Source organism: Drosophila willistoni, assembly GCF_018902025.1.
Source record: "Drosophila willistoni isolate 14030-0811.24 chromosome XL unlocalized genomic scaffold, UCI_dwil_1.1 Seg141, whole genome shotgun sequence".
Taxonomy (NCBI): Eukaryota; Metazoa; Arthropoda; class Insecta; order Diptera; family Drosophilidae; genus Drosophila; species Drosophila willistoni.
The window spans coordinates 13,565,610-13,583,155 of record NW_025814052.1 but is presented as its reverse complement, the minus strand read 5'-3'; the positions used below and the strand labels follow the sequence as shown (position 1 = coordinate 13,583,155).

The 17,546-nt window shown below is 38.9% G+C and overlaps 1 protein-coding gene across 4 annotated transcripts in view; it reads left to right on the top strand.

The window, feature by feature from the left end:
- The window catches only part of LOC6641409 (protein sprint), an 80,946-nt gene that overhangs the window by 16,289 nt on the left and 47,111 nt on the right, over positions 1 to 17,546 (top strand). Inside the window, exons 1-2 of one of the 4 annotated variants that reach the window (XM_023175376.2) lie at positions 6,623 to 6,735; positions 8,502 to 8,656. The exons of 2 other annotated variants lie outside the window; for them this stretch is intronic. In XM_023175376.2, the coding sequence (XP_023031144.1) occupies positions 8,601 to 8,656 (56 nt within the window). In that variant the 5' untranslated portion in view covers positions 6,623 to 6,735; positions 8,502 to 8,600. Of the gene's footprint in view, positions 1 to 6,622; positions 6,736 to 8,501; positions 8,657 to 17,546 lie in introns of those variants that run through there. One more of the 4 variants, XM_023175378.2, reaches the window with a different exon arrangement.

Below are 17,546 nucleotides of genomic sequence, written 5' to 3'. Positions count from 1 at the left end.
TCATCAACAACAACAACAACATCCTCCATTCTACATTCGCTTTTAATTGCTCTAAGCCAAAGCTGTTGGTACAAGAAATTTCCCTTTAAAATTATTGGTACTTTAAAATGGTAATCAATGTGCCAGCTGTTTGATTCCCCCCCATCCCACGCTACTTTCGTTTTGTCTAAAACCGGTAACTAATTCCAACTTGGCTTCCAAGTTTAAGCTCTTTTATTTATTTATTTTTGGTTTTTTTTTCTCTTGCAAAATCCCAAATGCCATAAATGTGGGCTCAGGCTTTAGATTTAAGACTCAGATGTTCAAGTGAAAAACCAAGGACGAGGCTCCTTGAGAAATGTGTCTACTCCCAGACACACACACAGACACAGACACTGACACAATGGGGTAGACCGCAGAGACTACTCGCTCTGCTTTTGGCTCTTTACAGGCCAAGGCAACTTTCAATTGTTTGAGAGTCGCAATAATAGAATAAAGTTTGCACCATGGGAATTTCAACTGTTGTTTCTCACCCACCTGACCTCATACTCCGCCTCCTCCTCCAACTCCACCTCCTTCTCCCGCTCAAAGAACATAAAAAGTACATAGATCTTTTGGTGCGTTGGCGTCTTTAGCTTGTTGTTCGCGTGTAATCCACTCAGTCGCTTCCTTCCTTCCTCCTTCCTCCTTCCTCCTTCACTTTCTTCAGTTGTCTAATATGTGACAGTTGGCATGGTCGCCATTTTCCATGTACCGCTAATCCTTAAGGTAGTAAAGATGTTTGATGGTGTATCCAATTTTTGAGTCCTTATGTAGGGGTTTCCTTTTTGGACTTGGTCCATTTTAATGTTTATCATAAGTTTCTTTCCTAGATTCTGTCATTTGCTGAATTATTGCTTTGTTAATTGGCTTACATTTTCTTCACTTCAGATTTTTATCCCTATTCACCCAAGATCCTGGTCTTTCTTTTTATGTATTGATAGTTTTATTAGCTTTTTTCGATATCTGCTTTGTGTTTTGCTTTTTAATCTTCTTAGTTCTCCATTTTTGATTCCATTTTGTATGCTTTCTTACGATACATTATCCTTTTTCTATAGTTCCATCATTATCCTTTCTCAAATATTTCTTCCCAGATCTCTCCCCCACTTATACCTTTTCATTTTTCTATCTTTCATGATCTTTTCTTGCAACTGCTCTACTTATTTCCATATTTTTTAGGGTATCATAAACTTCGGTGTGTCTCCTTGGGCCACCGATTCCCCGTGTGGCCATAATTCTTTAAAATGTAACACAAAAAAAAGAAGCAAAGTGCTCAAGTATTGTGTGTTAGGGCCATGAGAAGCCGCCCGCGCTCTGTTTACCTACTTACAATGTCTGCCGCCTGCTTATTGCTTTTATTTATTTACTAGACATAACTGCTAAAAGAAAGAAAGCCCCCACCACCCCCCTCCCCCAGCCTTTTGTAGATTTTGAGTCGTGCATTTGATTTGTTGTTTCTGTATGCGTGTGTGTGTGTGTGTCTGTGTGTTTGGGTCGGTCGCAGGTGTTGCGGCATTCATATTTGCGGTGTTTATGTCAAAAAGTGGAATTTTATGCCAGCGCTTAAAAGTATGCAAAAAGAAATGTTTGTTCATAAAATGGCTTGACGCTGAAAAGTAGGCAAAGCATGCGATTTTATCTACCATAAAAGTTTATGCATATGAATGTAATAAAAGTTACTCCCAAAAGGGCGGCGAGGGGCGAGGGGCTTTGGGCCGGTAGGCATTCGTGACAATCAATATGGCAACCGGTCATTGATTGGATTTTGATTTGGTTGGCAGGCGTTGCCAGTGATTAGGATTAGGAGAATGCATACGCCTCCTCCTCCTCCTCCTCCTCCTCCTTTCCCATCCCTACCCGCCGCATTCTCCTCACACCATCGAGGGTCATAAAACTAATCAAGTTTAAATGCGACTTGCGGCATCAGCGTTAAGCTGCTTTAATGGACACCCCAAACACTCACACACACACCGAAACACACACACCCACAGGGACACTGATATAGATAGATATTTGTACATATTCACTAATTAAGTAATTACATTTCGCTCATTAAATCCAAAAGCGGAAGAAATTCAACTTCAATTTGACTTGATGCCGTCTCTTGGCTGGCTCGTCTCTCTCTCTGTCCATCAAGCTTACACTTGCTAAATATATGCCTGTCCGTCTCTCCCTCACACCCTCTCACCCTGCTCTTCATCTATTTACTTTTACAAGTTTTGCTCATTTCATGTTTATGCCCTTCACCCACCCAAAAACTCCGCTCCACCTCCAAACGTAGTTGGTAGTTCAATCGATTGAATCGACGACGCTTAAATATTAATGATGAAATGAAGCGAACGAACTTATGTGGCATTAAAGCAAAACTCTTGGCATCGTCTCTAAATTAGTACAAATACAAATACATGCAGGAAAATACATGCATATACATATATATCAATATGTATGTAGATATACTTGGAATATATGGGTATAGTTGAGGCACCAGTTGGTTTCAATGAGAAGTTTTTCTTGTTTGCAAATGACTCATCTCATGGCACATGAAAAATCTGCTCCGCCATGGTCGCCTCTGAAGGTTCGCTACACACTTGGAAGACTAGAAAAGAACTTCATTTCGTTAAGAGAAGCTCGAAAACTAAGCCAAGATCAAATAAGAAATGGTTTTCATAAGAATAGAAGATCCTGGAAAAGGACTAGTTGAAAATCCCTATCCCTGTCATATGCCTTTTCAATTTTTCGGAGCACTAATATGCCGCATTGGGGCAAAGCAAGCGGCAACTAGCCAAAGGGAAAAAGCAAAGAGTGTAAGAAAAATATCAGACACCATAATTAACTTGCTCATAACGCGCACAAAATGACGACAATGACGACGACGGGGACGATGATGGCGACTGAACAAAGGACGAGGACGACAAGGACATGGTGTAGACGCCGCTGCTGCTGCTGGTGCTGGTGCTGGTGCTGCCGCCGCCAGATGCTGCCCCGCCAAAGGAAAACAAAACAAAATCTACTTCAGAAAAAAAACCCAAAAAAAGAAAAAAAAATGACAAAGTAAAAAAAATAAAAGAAACAAAAGAGAAGCGGCAACTTTTGCCACTGCATTGCGTATACAATTGGGGCGTCAGGGGCAGAGGTAGTAGGCGTGGCCGTAACATTGGATAATTTTTTGGCGATAGACGCGTCGACGGTTGCCATTTTTCGCCTCGGATATTTTGTTCTCTTCACGTTCTTTTTCCATTCTTTTTTTTTTTGGTTAGCCGTGCAGTGAAGTGCTTTAAAAAGATAAAAGCCATTTATCACGCGTGCACAGTCACACACACACACACACGCGAACACAATAACTGAGTGACAGAGTGAGAGAGAGAGACACACACACAGGTGCAGGACTCGGGATATGCGAGACACGCGCCCCGCAACGCATTTTCATCTGAGTTGAGCATAATCTTAAGGGAACCTGAAATCCAAAAAAAAACGTGTGGCCATTTAATGCTCTCTACACTTTGATCGGTGGGGAGCCATGGAGTTGCCAGATCGTTTTTATTTCGAAAATTCTTAAATGTGACTCAAAAGTAAAGAACAATTTATAATTTTCAGACAATGTACAGGAAAGTTGATTACCTTAAAAATAATATTTTAAATATTATTTTACTTTTATTTTTATTTTTTTTACACTTATGTATATAAATATTTAAGGATAATGCAAAAGAGTTGTCAGATGGAGTATTTTCTATAGAATATGTAAGAATTTGAGAATAGAATTGAAATTTTATCAGCTAAATCTTCTCTGCCTTAGATATATGAAGGTTATAGAATAATTTAAAAGAGGTCCCAGATCGAACGATGGACAACTCTACATAATTTTTCAAAAAGCAAAAGTTTTCAATATGCCACAAGATGCTAACCTAACTGAATATTTATGTTGTTCATGATTGCAATGTGAGTGTTACCTTTATTTTGTGGCATAAGCTAAGGGAATTGCTTTTGCCCTGAAAAATTATTAAGCTGCCTTGGTTTTATATATGGGCCCAGTTCTCACTCCCCCTCTCTCACTCTCTCTCTCTCTGTCTCTGCACGCACTTTTTGGCGAGCTGACTAAGCTGCTTAGTCGAATCAGCAGCCATTAGGCTGAGCCCTTGCCACACCACGCACCACAACGACCCACCGCGACCTTATCTTTACACCTCAAACCAACACACACACACACTCACGTAGATAACATACACACACACATACACACAGGGATGTCAGTTGCTTAGCATATAATTTTTCAGCCTAAGATCATGCAACAGTTTTTTTTTTTCTCTTCTTTCACTTTTCAATGCACGTAGCTAAAGTTAGTCAGGTCATAAACCAGTTTTTCAATTTGTAATGCAAGAAAAACCAAAAGTAAAAAAAGGAGGATAAATGGAGAAAAAACACACACACACACACACACACACACACAATCATAAGGTAACGCAAAGTGTATTGAAAAGTACGTTATGTGGCCAACAGAAAGGGCCAAGGTAAGGGGCAAAAGTGAAGTGCGTGGTCTACCAACTTGTGTCGTAAATAAGCAACAAGCAGACGAACTCGTCCCTCCGCCAACAACCCCCCACCCCACACTTCCCATCCTCCTGTTGTCGGATTGTTCCATTCGACTCTTTCATTCGCCAATTCAAATGCAATGACTATAGTAAATTTTGCCCCGGTTGGCAACATCCACTTGGTTTTTATCGCATTCGCGTGTCTGCCATGCTTCACTTGTACATATATACCCGCCCATATATGCCCCGCCTCCTCCTCCTCCCACACACACACACACACGCAACAAAGCTGAAAATTGCTACTTTGTCCAGCGTCGTCGTAGAAATGTGGACTACTGGGTTAATATGTCTATCACTTTTATGGCTAGTTGCCTCTGCTAAAGCACCCGCATATTCGCAATTTTTCATCATATTGCCCAAGTAGCGTTTCCTCCAACCAATTGCAAGAAGCAAAAACAGACAAACACAGAAAAGCAATTGATCAAAATATATTAATTTGTTTTACTAATTTGTTGAAAGACTTTTTGTTTGCCAGTTTCAACTTTTTAATTGATTTCGAATCTTAAGAGACTCTTTTCCTATGGACTCCAATGATGAGTAAGAGCCATCCCATATAAAGTAGTCAATTGCCTAGCTTTTGTTGGCCTTCATAGTGTGTTTGAGGCAATTTGTTTAATAAATACAATTGTAACGAACATAAAGACCAAATGATTCAGACAGAGAGAAGCATCAATGGTTCGAAAGTAAATTGTTTGAGATATTCCCAATTTGGAATGATTTTCTTAGAAACTTATAAAGTTTTTTAAGTTCAATACTTGCCTCTAATCTAATGCAAATAGATATTTAATTGGTAATTAGAAAATGCAGACTTTTTTTTTTGGTTTTCTCTGGCTCTGGCACCTGTCCTCTTATTGTTGGGTATGTCAACAAACCTTCAACCTCTGCCCCATGCCAACCTCTGGCTGTCTGTCTGTATTTGCCCATCTGGTAGGCTTTTTAGCCTTGCTTCTCTTATTGGATTATTGCGCTTTCTCTTTAGCACATTTCCGCATACTGACCAAGGCAAGTGGAGGCCAATGGACAAAGCAAAATCAAAATGTTTATGGAGGAAAGAGGAAAAACCAGACCGGCTGGAAAAGTGCAATATCAAGAAAATGTCTATGTGTGTGTGTGTGATGAAAGGAGAAATAGATACCATGCCAGAGATACAGAGAGAGAGAGAAAAAGTAGGGGCTAAAAGCCGGTCAATCTGGCCCAGGCTTGAAATAGTTTTGCCAATTAGATTCCTATTAGACAATACAACAATATTGGCTAATTAATTTGCATATGTGTTTGTTGTTGTTGCTTATCGATTTAATTGTCAGTCTCTCTAATTGAAGTTGATTGAACCTCGCTGCCTGCTGACTGCTTGTGGGCAGAACAGAACAGAAGAAAAAAACTCAAGAGCCTCGATTTGCCTTTCCTTCTTCTCCTTTCATCCTGTTGCTGCTCCTCTTTGTTGTTGTTTCTTTTTGTCTTGTCTTCTCTTTCTCCATACACGCATGCGCCGAATGCTCAACTCTTTCTCTTTCCATTTGGATCGTTTTCTCTCTTGCAGTCTTTTGCTCTCTACCTCCCTCTCTTTCGCTCACTCTCTCACTATCTATCTGGCATTGTGTCTCTGCTAGAGTCTTTTGCTCGAGAAACGGCTCTGCCTCTGCCGCCGGCGTGACATAGCTCGCTGCACAGTGGTTGGCAGTGCGATCAAATATCACGAATAAAATGTAGGGAAATTTATATATCGTAGTCTATAATATATTTTTTAAACACTTTTTTATTAAAATATGTATATAATCGATATATTCCTAAGATATACAAATTAATTGAATTCCTCATGTGATTTCGGAGAAACAGAAACTTTTCTTATATTTCGCCTCGGGGTGTGCTCCCTTTGTTCCACTGTGTGCCTCTGGTCTTGACTCCTCATCTGGCGGCGGCATTGGGGGTTGCCATCGGTTGTTGGGTTGGTCCGTTTCCTCAGTCACAAGCAAACATTCAATGCGAACGCGCGCATCTTTATTATTATCGTCGTCGTCGTCGTCGTCGCCGTCGTCGCCGTCGCCGTCGTCCGTAGTTGTCGCGTCGTCGTCGTGCCGCGGAGGTAAAACCGCAGATCATCAGAAGCTTCATCTTTATCTTTTAGCTCCCACAGGTGTGTGTGTGTGTGTGTGTGGTGTGTTCCTTAGTCCATGCCTTCAACTGAATTGATCCTCCTACCTGAGTCTGACCCCCACGCGGCTTGCCAAAGTGGAAAAGAGAAACAAATTATTTTATGATTCATCGTGATATTCGCCAAACTTCGAAACTTTGTTGTTTCTTTACCCCGCCCCCTTTATCCCCACCACCGTTTTTTGCGCGTTATTTGTGTGTGTGTGCTGTAACCTGGGCTAACGGTTAACGGTAACTTGAACAAGCTGAGCTGAGCTAAGCTAAGCTCAGCGAGCAACTAGCTGGAACAAGAAATACATGTGCATAATAAAAGTAAAAGACTTTTATTTCACTCTCTTGACAAACACCATAAAAGATCATAGAGGAGGGGAGATGTGGGGAGAGGAACAGCAGATAGAACAACGATTGAAAAGAGACGAAACGAATTTCGCAATTTATGTAATTGCTGAAGCACGAGAGTATCAAAACAAAACACAAAACAAAACCCACTGAGACTCCAAATGCAAATTGTCTTCAAAGAAAGTCCATTTCCAACATCATGATCATGATCAACAGAGCATTAAAACTCTTTCGACTCGACTGCTTCTCTCTCTCTCTCTTTCTCACTCACTGTCTCTGCTCAGCTGAAGGACACTATCCTATTCTATAGGTTTTGTGTGTGTTTAATCATCAGAAAACAGGCCTGAAAACATTTGTTTTCCAAACTAACTTTTACCTTCAATGAATCATTCATTTCCAACGAATCATTCGTTTTGATTCAGACGAATATGTCGTAGAGATTCTTGTTTTTCTTCTTTATTTTAAACAAAGAGAACTTTGCCCATTATTCATAATTTTTTGTATATTTTTTTTGGAAATCATAACAAAAGTGTAACAAAATTTCATCTTAAACGTCTGCTCATAAGTTTACACAAATTGTAAAGTGTAATTGATACACATAGGCAAAGAGAGAGAGGGGAAGGACCCAGAGCTTTCAATGCAAACCAAATACTAATGAATAAAGATTGAAAAGGGGCAGAAATTCATATTTTCATAATGTTATCGATTAAATTTAGTCTTAGGCTAGTGTATGGATGTAGTTTTCGTCTAAGCCGAAGGCCTTAGTTGTAAAATATAGTTAGGTTGATAGTTTACAACTATATCCTATACTTTAATACAATACAATACAATACAAATGTTAGTCTGAATCCTTAAATTTTGAAAGCAGTTTGATTGGACATCCTTATTTTGCAAAGACAATGCTGCTCCATAAGAAGATTCGCGTAGATTGTTTAGAGAACACCTAAACATATAGTTAGTTAGTTCATCGAAGAATCTGTAGATAGATCGAGCTAATAATTTTATGTCTTTGACTATAATGACTATGACTAGGGAAATGACTAATTGGCTGGAGTTCAATTCACTTGTGGACATTGAAAAAGTTCTTCCAATCTTAATGAATATAGAAGACTCAGATAAAGAAATGCAACAAAAGAAATTCGCGTCGCGTCGCCCCGTTATAAATTAATAATATTTGTTGTTTTGTTTATTTTTTAATATGTTTTTTTTTGTTGTTGTTTGCCTTCCAAAATATTGCATTATTTGTGGTGTGCATTTATTAAGTGAGATACGTAATACTTATATATTATATGGTATAAGTATCTGTATCTGCAACATGTACTTCAAGTGTGGGCGTCTGCCTCAGTATTGTGTGTGTGTGTGTGTGCTTGTGCATACTATAAAATAAATATATGTATATCTTCTGATTAGTTTAATTAAAGCGTATTTCAATTGTGCATGTGCGCAATTTCCTTTTGAATACATCGTGTCGATCACTTTTCGGTCTCGTACATTTTCTTTTTGCACACAATGATGACAACGAGCAGCCTGGGACGACATTTACTGGAAAAGTTCTTTCCATTTCGGTAAGTGCCAGCAACAACGACGTCTAGTAAGTAAGTGCTGCTATACCTAGAGCAAAAGGAAGCCAAAAATAAATATGGGTCAGGCGACAAAGATAATGATAATGATGATGATCATGATGAGGATGCCTCTGACTACATATCATCAACATTTTTTGCCAGGGATCTCGACTAGTCTCGACTATTTTCGGTTTGCGGCCATTAAAGACAAAGATTCAAGTTGCAAAACGACTCCATACACTTTGTGTCACTTTGTTGATGTTGTTTGTGGGGGCAGGAAATGAAAGATCAACTAGATCGATCGATCGGTCGATCCGCACGAAAGAACATGGAATAAAAAGGAAGCCTACGACTATAATTGACTAAGATGAATGGCCATAAACTTTTGTGGAATGCTGTGGCTAGAAATTATAAGAAAAATCAGCATTAGAAAGAACGAGAGAACGCGAGGGGGATGCAGAGGAAGAGAGAGAGAGAGAGAGAATACACTAAAAATAAACTAGCGGAAAATGGGTTTGCCTTTCCTCTTCTTTACAGTTTCTTTTTTTTTGCCATCTTTTAGAGTTAATGACAAAAAGACTGTTTTTATGATTAATTGCATTGAACTTAAGCCCTGGACAACATTCATCCTTAAGCAACGAAATAGTTAATGATCGTGGATAGTTTTCTAGATTTCAGTTAAACTTGAAATTCCAAAGATAAACTTTAATAAATTCTTTCCTTTCAAAGTGATTTTTGAAATCCGTAAACTCTTTGGCTATTTCGAAAGAGATCAGAAGTAGTTCTTAGTATTTATTTTATGGCTTGTATTTACAATTTTTAAGAACATTAATGCTTAATATTTGGCGGAAAGTGTTAGTGGTCAGACCACACAGTTTGATGATGATTTTTTGACGATATGTATTTCGAAATACATATATGTTTATACGCATATTCCTTTTGATGTTTAAAACTCTTTTTCCTCCTCTCCTCCTTGCTAAGATTTATCCATTTGCGGACATGTGTCACATGTTTTGACTTGAAGCACTGTTGATCCATGATCCCTGATTCATGATATATATATATTTTTTGATACCGAAATGAAAATCTTGTTCATATTGTTTACACTAGTTTTTGAGTGCAGCTGTTGGCGTTTTAATGTCTCTCCGGGAAGCCGAAAAGGGAATGAGAGAAGGGGAGGGGAAGAGCTGGATTATTTTGGTGTAAATAAAAATACACTCGGACAAATTGTTTCAATTTTAAAAGGAATCCATAGAGATGGAAAAATTAGTTGAGGTTTTTTTTTTTTTGGTTTTTGGCTTATTCAAATGGGGATAGAAGAGGTCAAGATGCTTTTGATAACTGAACTGTAGAAATTGATCTTTGATCAGCATAAGGTAACAGCTGTTTGGCTTCCACCTCCACGTCTCCTCGCCACCCACCTACCCACCCACTTTACCACATTTCTTTTATGTCTTTCTCTTGTCCATTTTCATCCTTTTTTGGAGTTTCTAATAAACATATTTTCTCATTTTTATATGGCGGGGAGCCGAGCAGGCAGGGCGTTGCCTATTCTCATTATAACAGACTTTACCCAACCCAAAAAAAAACAACAAAAAAGGAAACCATTCCAGCTAAGCGTTTTTATCGCATGCTATAATTGTCTGCATAACAATAACACTTTTGACATTAACAACAGCAGCAACAACCAGCAACAATAACAAGCGACTAAATAGCCCTACACCTCCCTCCCTTTCCCATCCCCTTGCCTCTGTCATAATTTTTCACAATAAAAAGTGTTTTTGTTGATTAAATGGCACATGCAATGAGCGAGATTGGTGAGGGCGGAGGGCGGAGTGGGGAGTGGGGGGAGACGTTTTGCTAATTTGCTGCCTGGTAAAAAGGGAAAACTTGCCGAGAAATTGTTGTTGTTGTTGTTTTTTTTTGCACAGTTTTCCCTTTCTTAAGTTTTCCAATTGCTTGTTATTCCTCTTTTCCTCTTCTTCTGCTGTTTCTTTTTCTCTGCTTTTTGGTGTGAAAAGCCAAAAATGGCATTGCCCATCATTTTATTGCTTTGTTGTTATGGGAAAGCGGAAAACAAGGGCGTTTAGGGGAGGGAAGAGAAGAAAAGTGGGTGGTAAAAGGGTCGACGGGTCGACGAAGGGTGCGAAAGGGTATAAAAAGAAAAAGGGAAATGACATTGCTTTAAAGTGTTTTTTCACACTTTTTCATATTTTCTTTTTCGTTTTTCTTTTTTATTACTTGTTGTTGTTGTGTGGTGACAAGCAAATGGGAGTGATGGAAGTAAAAGAAATTAGCTTGAACATTTAAATAAAGCATTTCAGATACCCTTTTCCCTTCAGATACATTTACTTATATGTCTATTATGTCACAGAGATCATCTGTAGGACCTAACCTAACCCATCCAATCATGGCCCTCGATGGCATTCTTCGAGAGAAGAGAAAGTTGCAATAGCCAACTTGCTGGCCATATATGTTTTTCTTTTTTTATGGCCATATTTGCAACATTGTAATGTCACATATGGCCAATGTCTTTGACCACGACTTCAACTTCAACTGCAGCTCCATCTCCATCTCCAGCTCCATCTCTGTCTCCATTTGCAACTCCAACTTCCAGTTTCATCAGTTGCCCAGTTGATTTTATGTGTGTGTATGCCTTTTGCTACATTTGTTCATTTCCTTGTTTCTCCCTGCTTGTTTTCCCTTTATTTTTCTTCTTTTTTTTCAACTTTCGCTGGAAAATTTATTAATTTATCCTAGGGGAGCAATAGTTCGCGTTGCGGTATGTGTTTTGTTCTCTCATCTCAGACAGCAAACAGAATGCCAACTTCAACTTTCCGCATGTCCCCAGTCAATGCTCCTCCTCGGACCTCCTTGCCCCTTGCCATCTTCCAATTGGGATGGTTAGCAACGTTTTCCAGGACTACTACTAGGTCCTGCTGCTGCTGCTTCTTGGATTTCTCGTGGACTACTTCAACTTCAAATGGCATTAAGATACTTTTGTTTTCATTTTTTTTTTTCTCTCCTCTTGTTGTTGTCGTTGTTGTTGTCTTCGTAAACCTAAACTCAATAGCATGGGGGGCTTTATTTAATTACAGGAGCACCAGTTGTCCTGACCGTAGGGCATACGTTTTCTATACTCTTCATTCAAATTGGGGTACTTAAAATACATATGTATTTTAATAGATGAAAGCTCATTCTTGCCAACCTTACACAATTGTTGGAATTATCCATCATACATTAGGAACAATTGTTTTCATTTCAATAAAATCTATTTTCCGTCCGTCCGTCTGTCCATCCGCCCGTCTGTCCGTATGAACACCTAGATCTCGGATACTATAAGACCTACAGCCACTAAATTTGGTATGTAGACTCGTGTAGTATGTAAAGTGATCAAGTTTATTTCAAATTTTTACCACGCCCCTTTCCGCCCCCGCAATTTGAAAAAAGCGTTTATCTCAAAAACTATTCCAGCTAGAGACACCATATTTGGTATGTACATTCGCTTAGTAAATGCACACATTTTGTATGCATAAAAATTTTGCCACGCCCTTTTCCGCCCCCGTAATTTGAAAAAACTCGATTATCTCCCGTATTTTTCTACCTTATGCAATCAAATTTGGCGCACTTAAATTTGATACTAATATCCAGCAAAATACTAAATTTGATCGAAGTCGGACAAAAAACAGTCGAGTTATGCATATAAACGTTTTTCCATAAGGCCGGAGTTGGCCGTTGGCTGGTGGGGGCGCTAGGGTGCTCGTATGATTGAGTGAGCGAGATACTAAGATATGCTTGTAAGAAGCATGTGAAAATGCAGTTGTTTAATAAAGTTGAAATATTTGCTTTACTGGTGTATGGTATACCTAAGTCGGCGAGACGACTTTCTTACTTCATTTTGAATATTATTATTATTATTATTTATTATTAATTATTATACAAAATAATATAATAACTAACGGGTTAAGAGTGCTAGCTGCTAAGGCCATCGACTCATTTTGAATAAATATTACCAGTTTCAAAAAGAATAAATATTTATTAATATTGATTAGAAAGATTAGTTAACTTTATGATTTAGTATTAGCTTACTTTAAGAATAAGTTTTCTGACGAGACAACTTAATAAATATATTTCTATATAGAAAGTTTTCCTTTTTCTTTGGCTTTATACTCATTATAAATATAGAATTTTGAAGCTTGTTAAGGCAACCGAAAGGGTATTTAAACTTTGGCATAATATTTTGTTTTTTTTTTCAAGTTATTTTTTCCTGCTTGTTTTTTTTTTTTGGTGTGGAGAGTCGTAAAAATTTCCTCATGGCCCTCTGTCTTTGACCCCATCAGAATCAAATGACCTGTGGGTTAGTCTCCCCAAAACAATTTTGAAAAAAAAAAGTTTTTAATTATTTGACGCAAGCTGAAAAAATGAAGAAGAAAAATTCAATTAATGTCATTTCTTTTCTTTCTCTCTCTCTCTTTTTTCTATTTGCAGGTAAGTCTCTTTCTTGACGCTTTTAACGGTCTGAACTTTTTGAAGTTCGAGTATGTAAGTAAGTTAGATTCACCACCGTCATCATCATTATCATCATCATCATCATCGTCATCATCATCATCATCATCATCATCGTTCATCGTTTGTCGTTTTTTTGACATCTGCAACATATGTAAGAGTATGTCTCAAGACTAGACAAGATTTTGTTTGACAGTTTGTTTACAGTATATTTTCTATTCAAAGAGGTGGGTGGAGGTGGAAGTGGAGAAGGGCCACCACCACAATGTGTCTCCACTGTGTCTGGCAGTTCTCAACATATGTACATACATGCGGGCATCATCATCTCACACCCTTTCCAGAGAGTAATCCAAGTTTTTGAATCATATTTGTAACACATTTGCGGCATTATTTGTGATTAATATGTTGGTAGTTTTTGGATTAGAACTCCTCGAATTAGTCATTTGGGGCAGTGTATAAGCACATGAACTTGGAGAATTTCACTTCCGGTTTGAATTGACTCTTAGGACTGGCCTCATGTCAGGCATCTACCCAATTACATAAGTCAAGAATAAGAAAGGAAAACAACTTCAAATGCAGATGCAGTAGATAACAATAGGCATCACATTTTAGATGGATTCATCTCTTTAGATAGAATTTAATTCGAGCTTAAGGGAAATTTAAGGAATTCCTCGGTGAAATATTATAAATAATAAATGGGCTTGTTTCAAAGGAACTCTTCTTGAATGTAACTTTAAATATTTCAAAATTGTAGTCGAAATAATCCTGCGTTTTGCCATTATGATTCATACCCAAGGTATGGAGAAACAATAGTTTGGAATTTTCTATGTGAAATTCCGTCTTCTCTTACTCCATCTCTCCATCTCACTCTTGGCCATAATTTTCATTTTGTTGAATGTTATTCAGTCGTTTTATTAGATACCCTGCAGAATGCTAAATATGTAAATCAAATCTGGCTTAGAACCCATATTAATCAGTCCAAGTTGTATGTGCTTGGCACTATTTACTTTAATAAATGGAATTCCCTATGATATCTTCCTGCAGGGTATCAAAACTTTAAGTCACTCGATTTGTGTGCGTTTTGTTCTTTGAGGTTTTCGACGCGAATTGTTTTTGGGCTTTTTAATAATTAATCATTTGGCCTTTAAAACCACCGAAATATGCACATTATGTGGTTGAAGGCCGAGGAGATGGCAGACTAGTAAAAGAACCGGCAGGATAAGTACCAAAAGTCAGGCAAAAACACATTGGCCAAACGGAGAAGCAAAAACGAAACCGATATAAATTGCATTATGAGCAAATTAATTGTTTTCTACCGGGCAATTTGCGGGGGGAGGGGGGAGGGAGCATGCGACATTAATGGGCCCAACCAACCCCCTGCCCAAGGACATTAATAAGGCCCAAAAGGATGTGGTGACATTAATTGCGCGATGAGCAGGATGAAGGGGGGTTGGTGGGGGGGTCAGAGGGGAGAAACCGAACTGTGAGTAGGATATCCGAAATCGGTTGGAAGGGGGTCATTACATTTCCATATAAATATTTATCGCATGTGATAATGCCCCCTTCCTCCTCCTGCCCAATAACAACAGGGCCAACAGGGTAGACTTGTGGCCAGTCGTGGCGGGAGGGGGAGTTGGTTGGCCAAGTAGAAGGCAAGAAGAGAGAGGGGGGTGTAGGACGATTGTCAATAGTTTTTCAATTTATGTGGTATAAATGTCCTTTTCATGTTGCTTGTGGTGAGGGTCCGACCGAACGATTAAATTGGAACCTGATTCGGTTTGCTGCCATTTTGGGCACATGTTGCCCTTGAGTGTGTGTGTGGGTGTGTGTGTGTGTGTGTGTGTGTGTGTGTGTGTGTGTGTGTGTGTGGGTGGGTGGGGGTGTGGTGGGTGGATGCCGACTCCCTATTTGTCTGCTGCGTGGCTTTGCATATGTAATTAAAGTAATAGCCCCAAAACAAATGCCATTCAAATGGCTAAGAAATTATAATTTAAGCATCCTTCCTCCTTTTAACCCCCTGTCACTCTCTCTCTCTCTCTCTCTCTCTGTCTCCCCACTCACCTCAAATATGAGCCATTGTGGAAAGCACATTAATTACTTCAATTAATTATTGCATGACATTAATTTTGATTTATATTTTATGGCCAAAAATTTACGAGAAAGAGAGAATTTAGCCAGCTAACCACTTAGCTTCCATCTATTTCTGTCGGTCACTCTCCCTCGCTCTCGTTCTCTCTCTCCCATTCTCTTTGTCTCTGAATTGAAGTACAAAAACAAGCACAAACAAAACAAAAGCAACAGCTGGTCGATCTCCAACTTCTCTCCACCAATTCCCTCCCCCACCCCCAACACCCATGAGCATCAGCAAGTTCTGCTGTTTGCTTGATCGCTCGAGGCCATTATTCCACATATGCCCACCACAAGAACAAAGGCAAGCAACAAGCAGCAGCAAGAGGGAACAGGGCCGGATTATGAAATTGTAGATGGCTTCTAGATCGGCCGCTAGTTAACTGAATTCAGCCCTGTAAAACAAGTGATAACAGACAACATCGTCTCAGCTTTTGGGGCCCAGCCACTGGGAAGGGCTCTCCCACGTTCAAGTTGCCATGACAATGCACACACACACACACACACACACACACACAGTCGAAACTTGGATACGTTCCACTTCCTTGGCAATTGTTACGATCTCTCTGTTGCTCTCTTTCCTGCTCTCTCTCTCTCTACACGCTTCGCTGAGCTTTTTGGCCAACTGCAACAAAAGCGAATGCATTTTGCACTCTTCAACCAAATTGATTACAAACTGCATTTCAATGAAAGCTCTCGAAAGCTCGGCTCAAACATTATAAGCTACCGTTAACGTACATTAAGTGTATCGGTTAAACAGCCACCATTTCGGTTTATTCGTTTCGGTTGGTATGCTTTCAGTTTCTTCTTGTTTGAAACTTTGTTGTGCAGTGTAAACTGAAAACTGTAGTGGGGGAAAATGGGGGGATGCATGGGATGGGAATGGAAATGGTGGGGGGTTAGCGATCTCCTCGACCTCGCCTTGTCAATATTGCGGCAGCGGCGACTGTGGTATTCGGCGCCGCCTACTACCCATTTCGCTCCCTTCCCGCCATTCCCCTCTCCACCCCCTTTAATGGTCATAAAAGTTTTGTTGCATTTGCATTGCGCATCTTTTAATAGTTTTTCTCTATGTGTGTTTATTTCAGTTGCAATTGCCGCGGCGGGCAGCAATGCAGTTGACCAAAAACAATGCAGCAGCTTTGTTGTAATTGTATATACATATGCATGTGTGTGTGTGTGTGTGTGTGTGCGTGTGTGCTGATGCTGATGCCAATGCAGTTGATTTTGATCACAAATAGACAAAAAGCAACCTCAATGCATTGCAATCTGCGTGCAGGCAGCGGCAGGCATTCATTTGAATTGCCGATCTATAGCACCCTCCCTTCCCCTTCCCCTTCCCCCTTTCCCCCTTTCCCCATGCCATAACGCACCCCATCCACCCACCATGCTACATACATAACGCATGCGATTTGCGCAACAACACAACTTTATGCTGTGTGGGACGGTCGTCGCACAGTGGTACAAATTGCTTACACCTTTCAAATGCTCCTAGAGATATTTATAATAATTATTTATGAAAGTGAATATTTCGAAAATCAATCTTATGAAGATTTTGTAATTGTGAGACAAGAAATTTTTGGGGCCCAAATTTTGTAAGGAAGAAGTAAAATTCATTTAAAAATACATATTTAAGTAGATTTAAACAACAATTAATTAGTCCATTTGTTAACTTAGGGCCTAGTAGCTATAGCTAGTAAGAAGATTGGCTTTAATTTACAATCACTGCCCATTCATTTAAAACTAATGAATGAAATTAATATTATTTCAATTAACTTTTATTTTCTAGAGGACTTTTCTTAATAATTTATAATAGCACAGGATCCTTAATTTCTCTCGTAGTAAGAGTAAATTAACGTCAAAGTTTGGATTTAAAATCAAAATAAGGCAATTAAATATAAATTTAAAGAATCTCTTGCTCTAATTAAAAGAGCTAATTCCTTATAAATATCTTATCTTATATAGTTTTATGTACTTTAACGAATTTTTGTTCGAATAAGCCTATTTATTTTGTTCTAAGTTAATCCTTGAAGTTTGTTCTCTATTTGGAAATTTCAGAATTTTAGTTTACGATTTTCATTGTACAAATTGTAATATTTTTTTGTGAAATTATTTATCTTGACCAAAAATTAACCAAAAGTTTAAAAAATTGGAAATTTAAATGATTCCTCATTATGTTTTGCTCACAATGTTATCGTTCAGTCCATTTGACCATCTGGTATTTCGTTCTGCATTACGACCCACTGTTCGGGCCAACGCA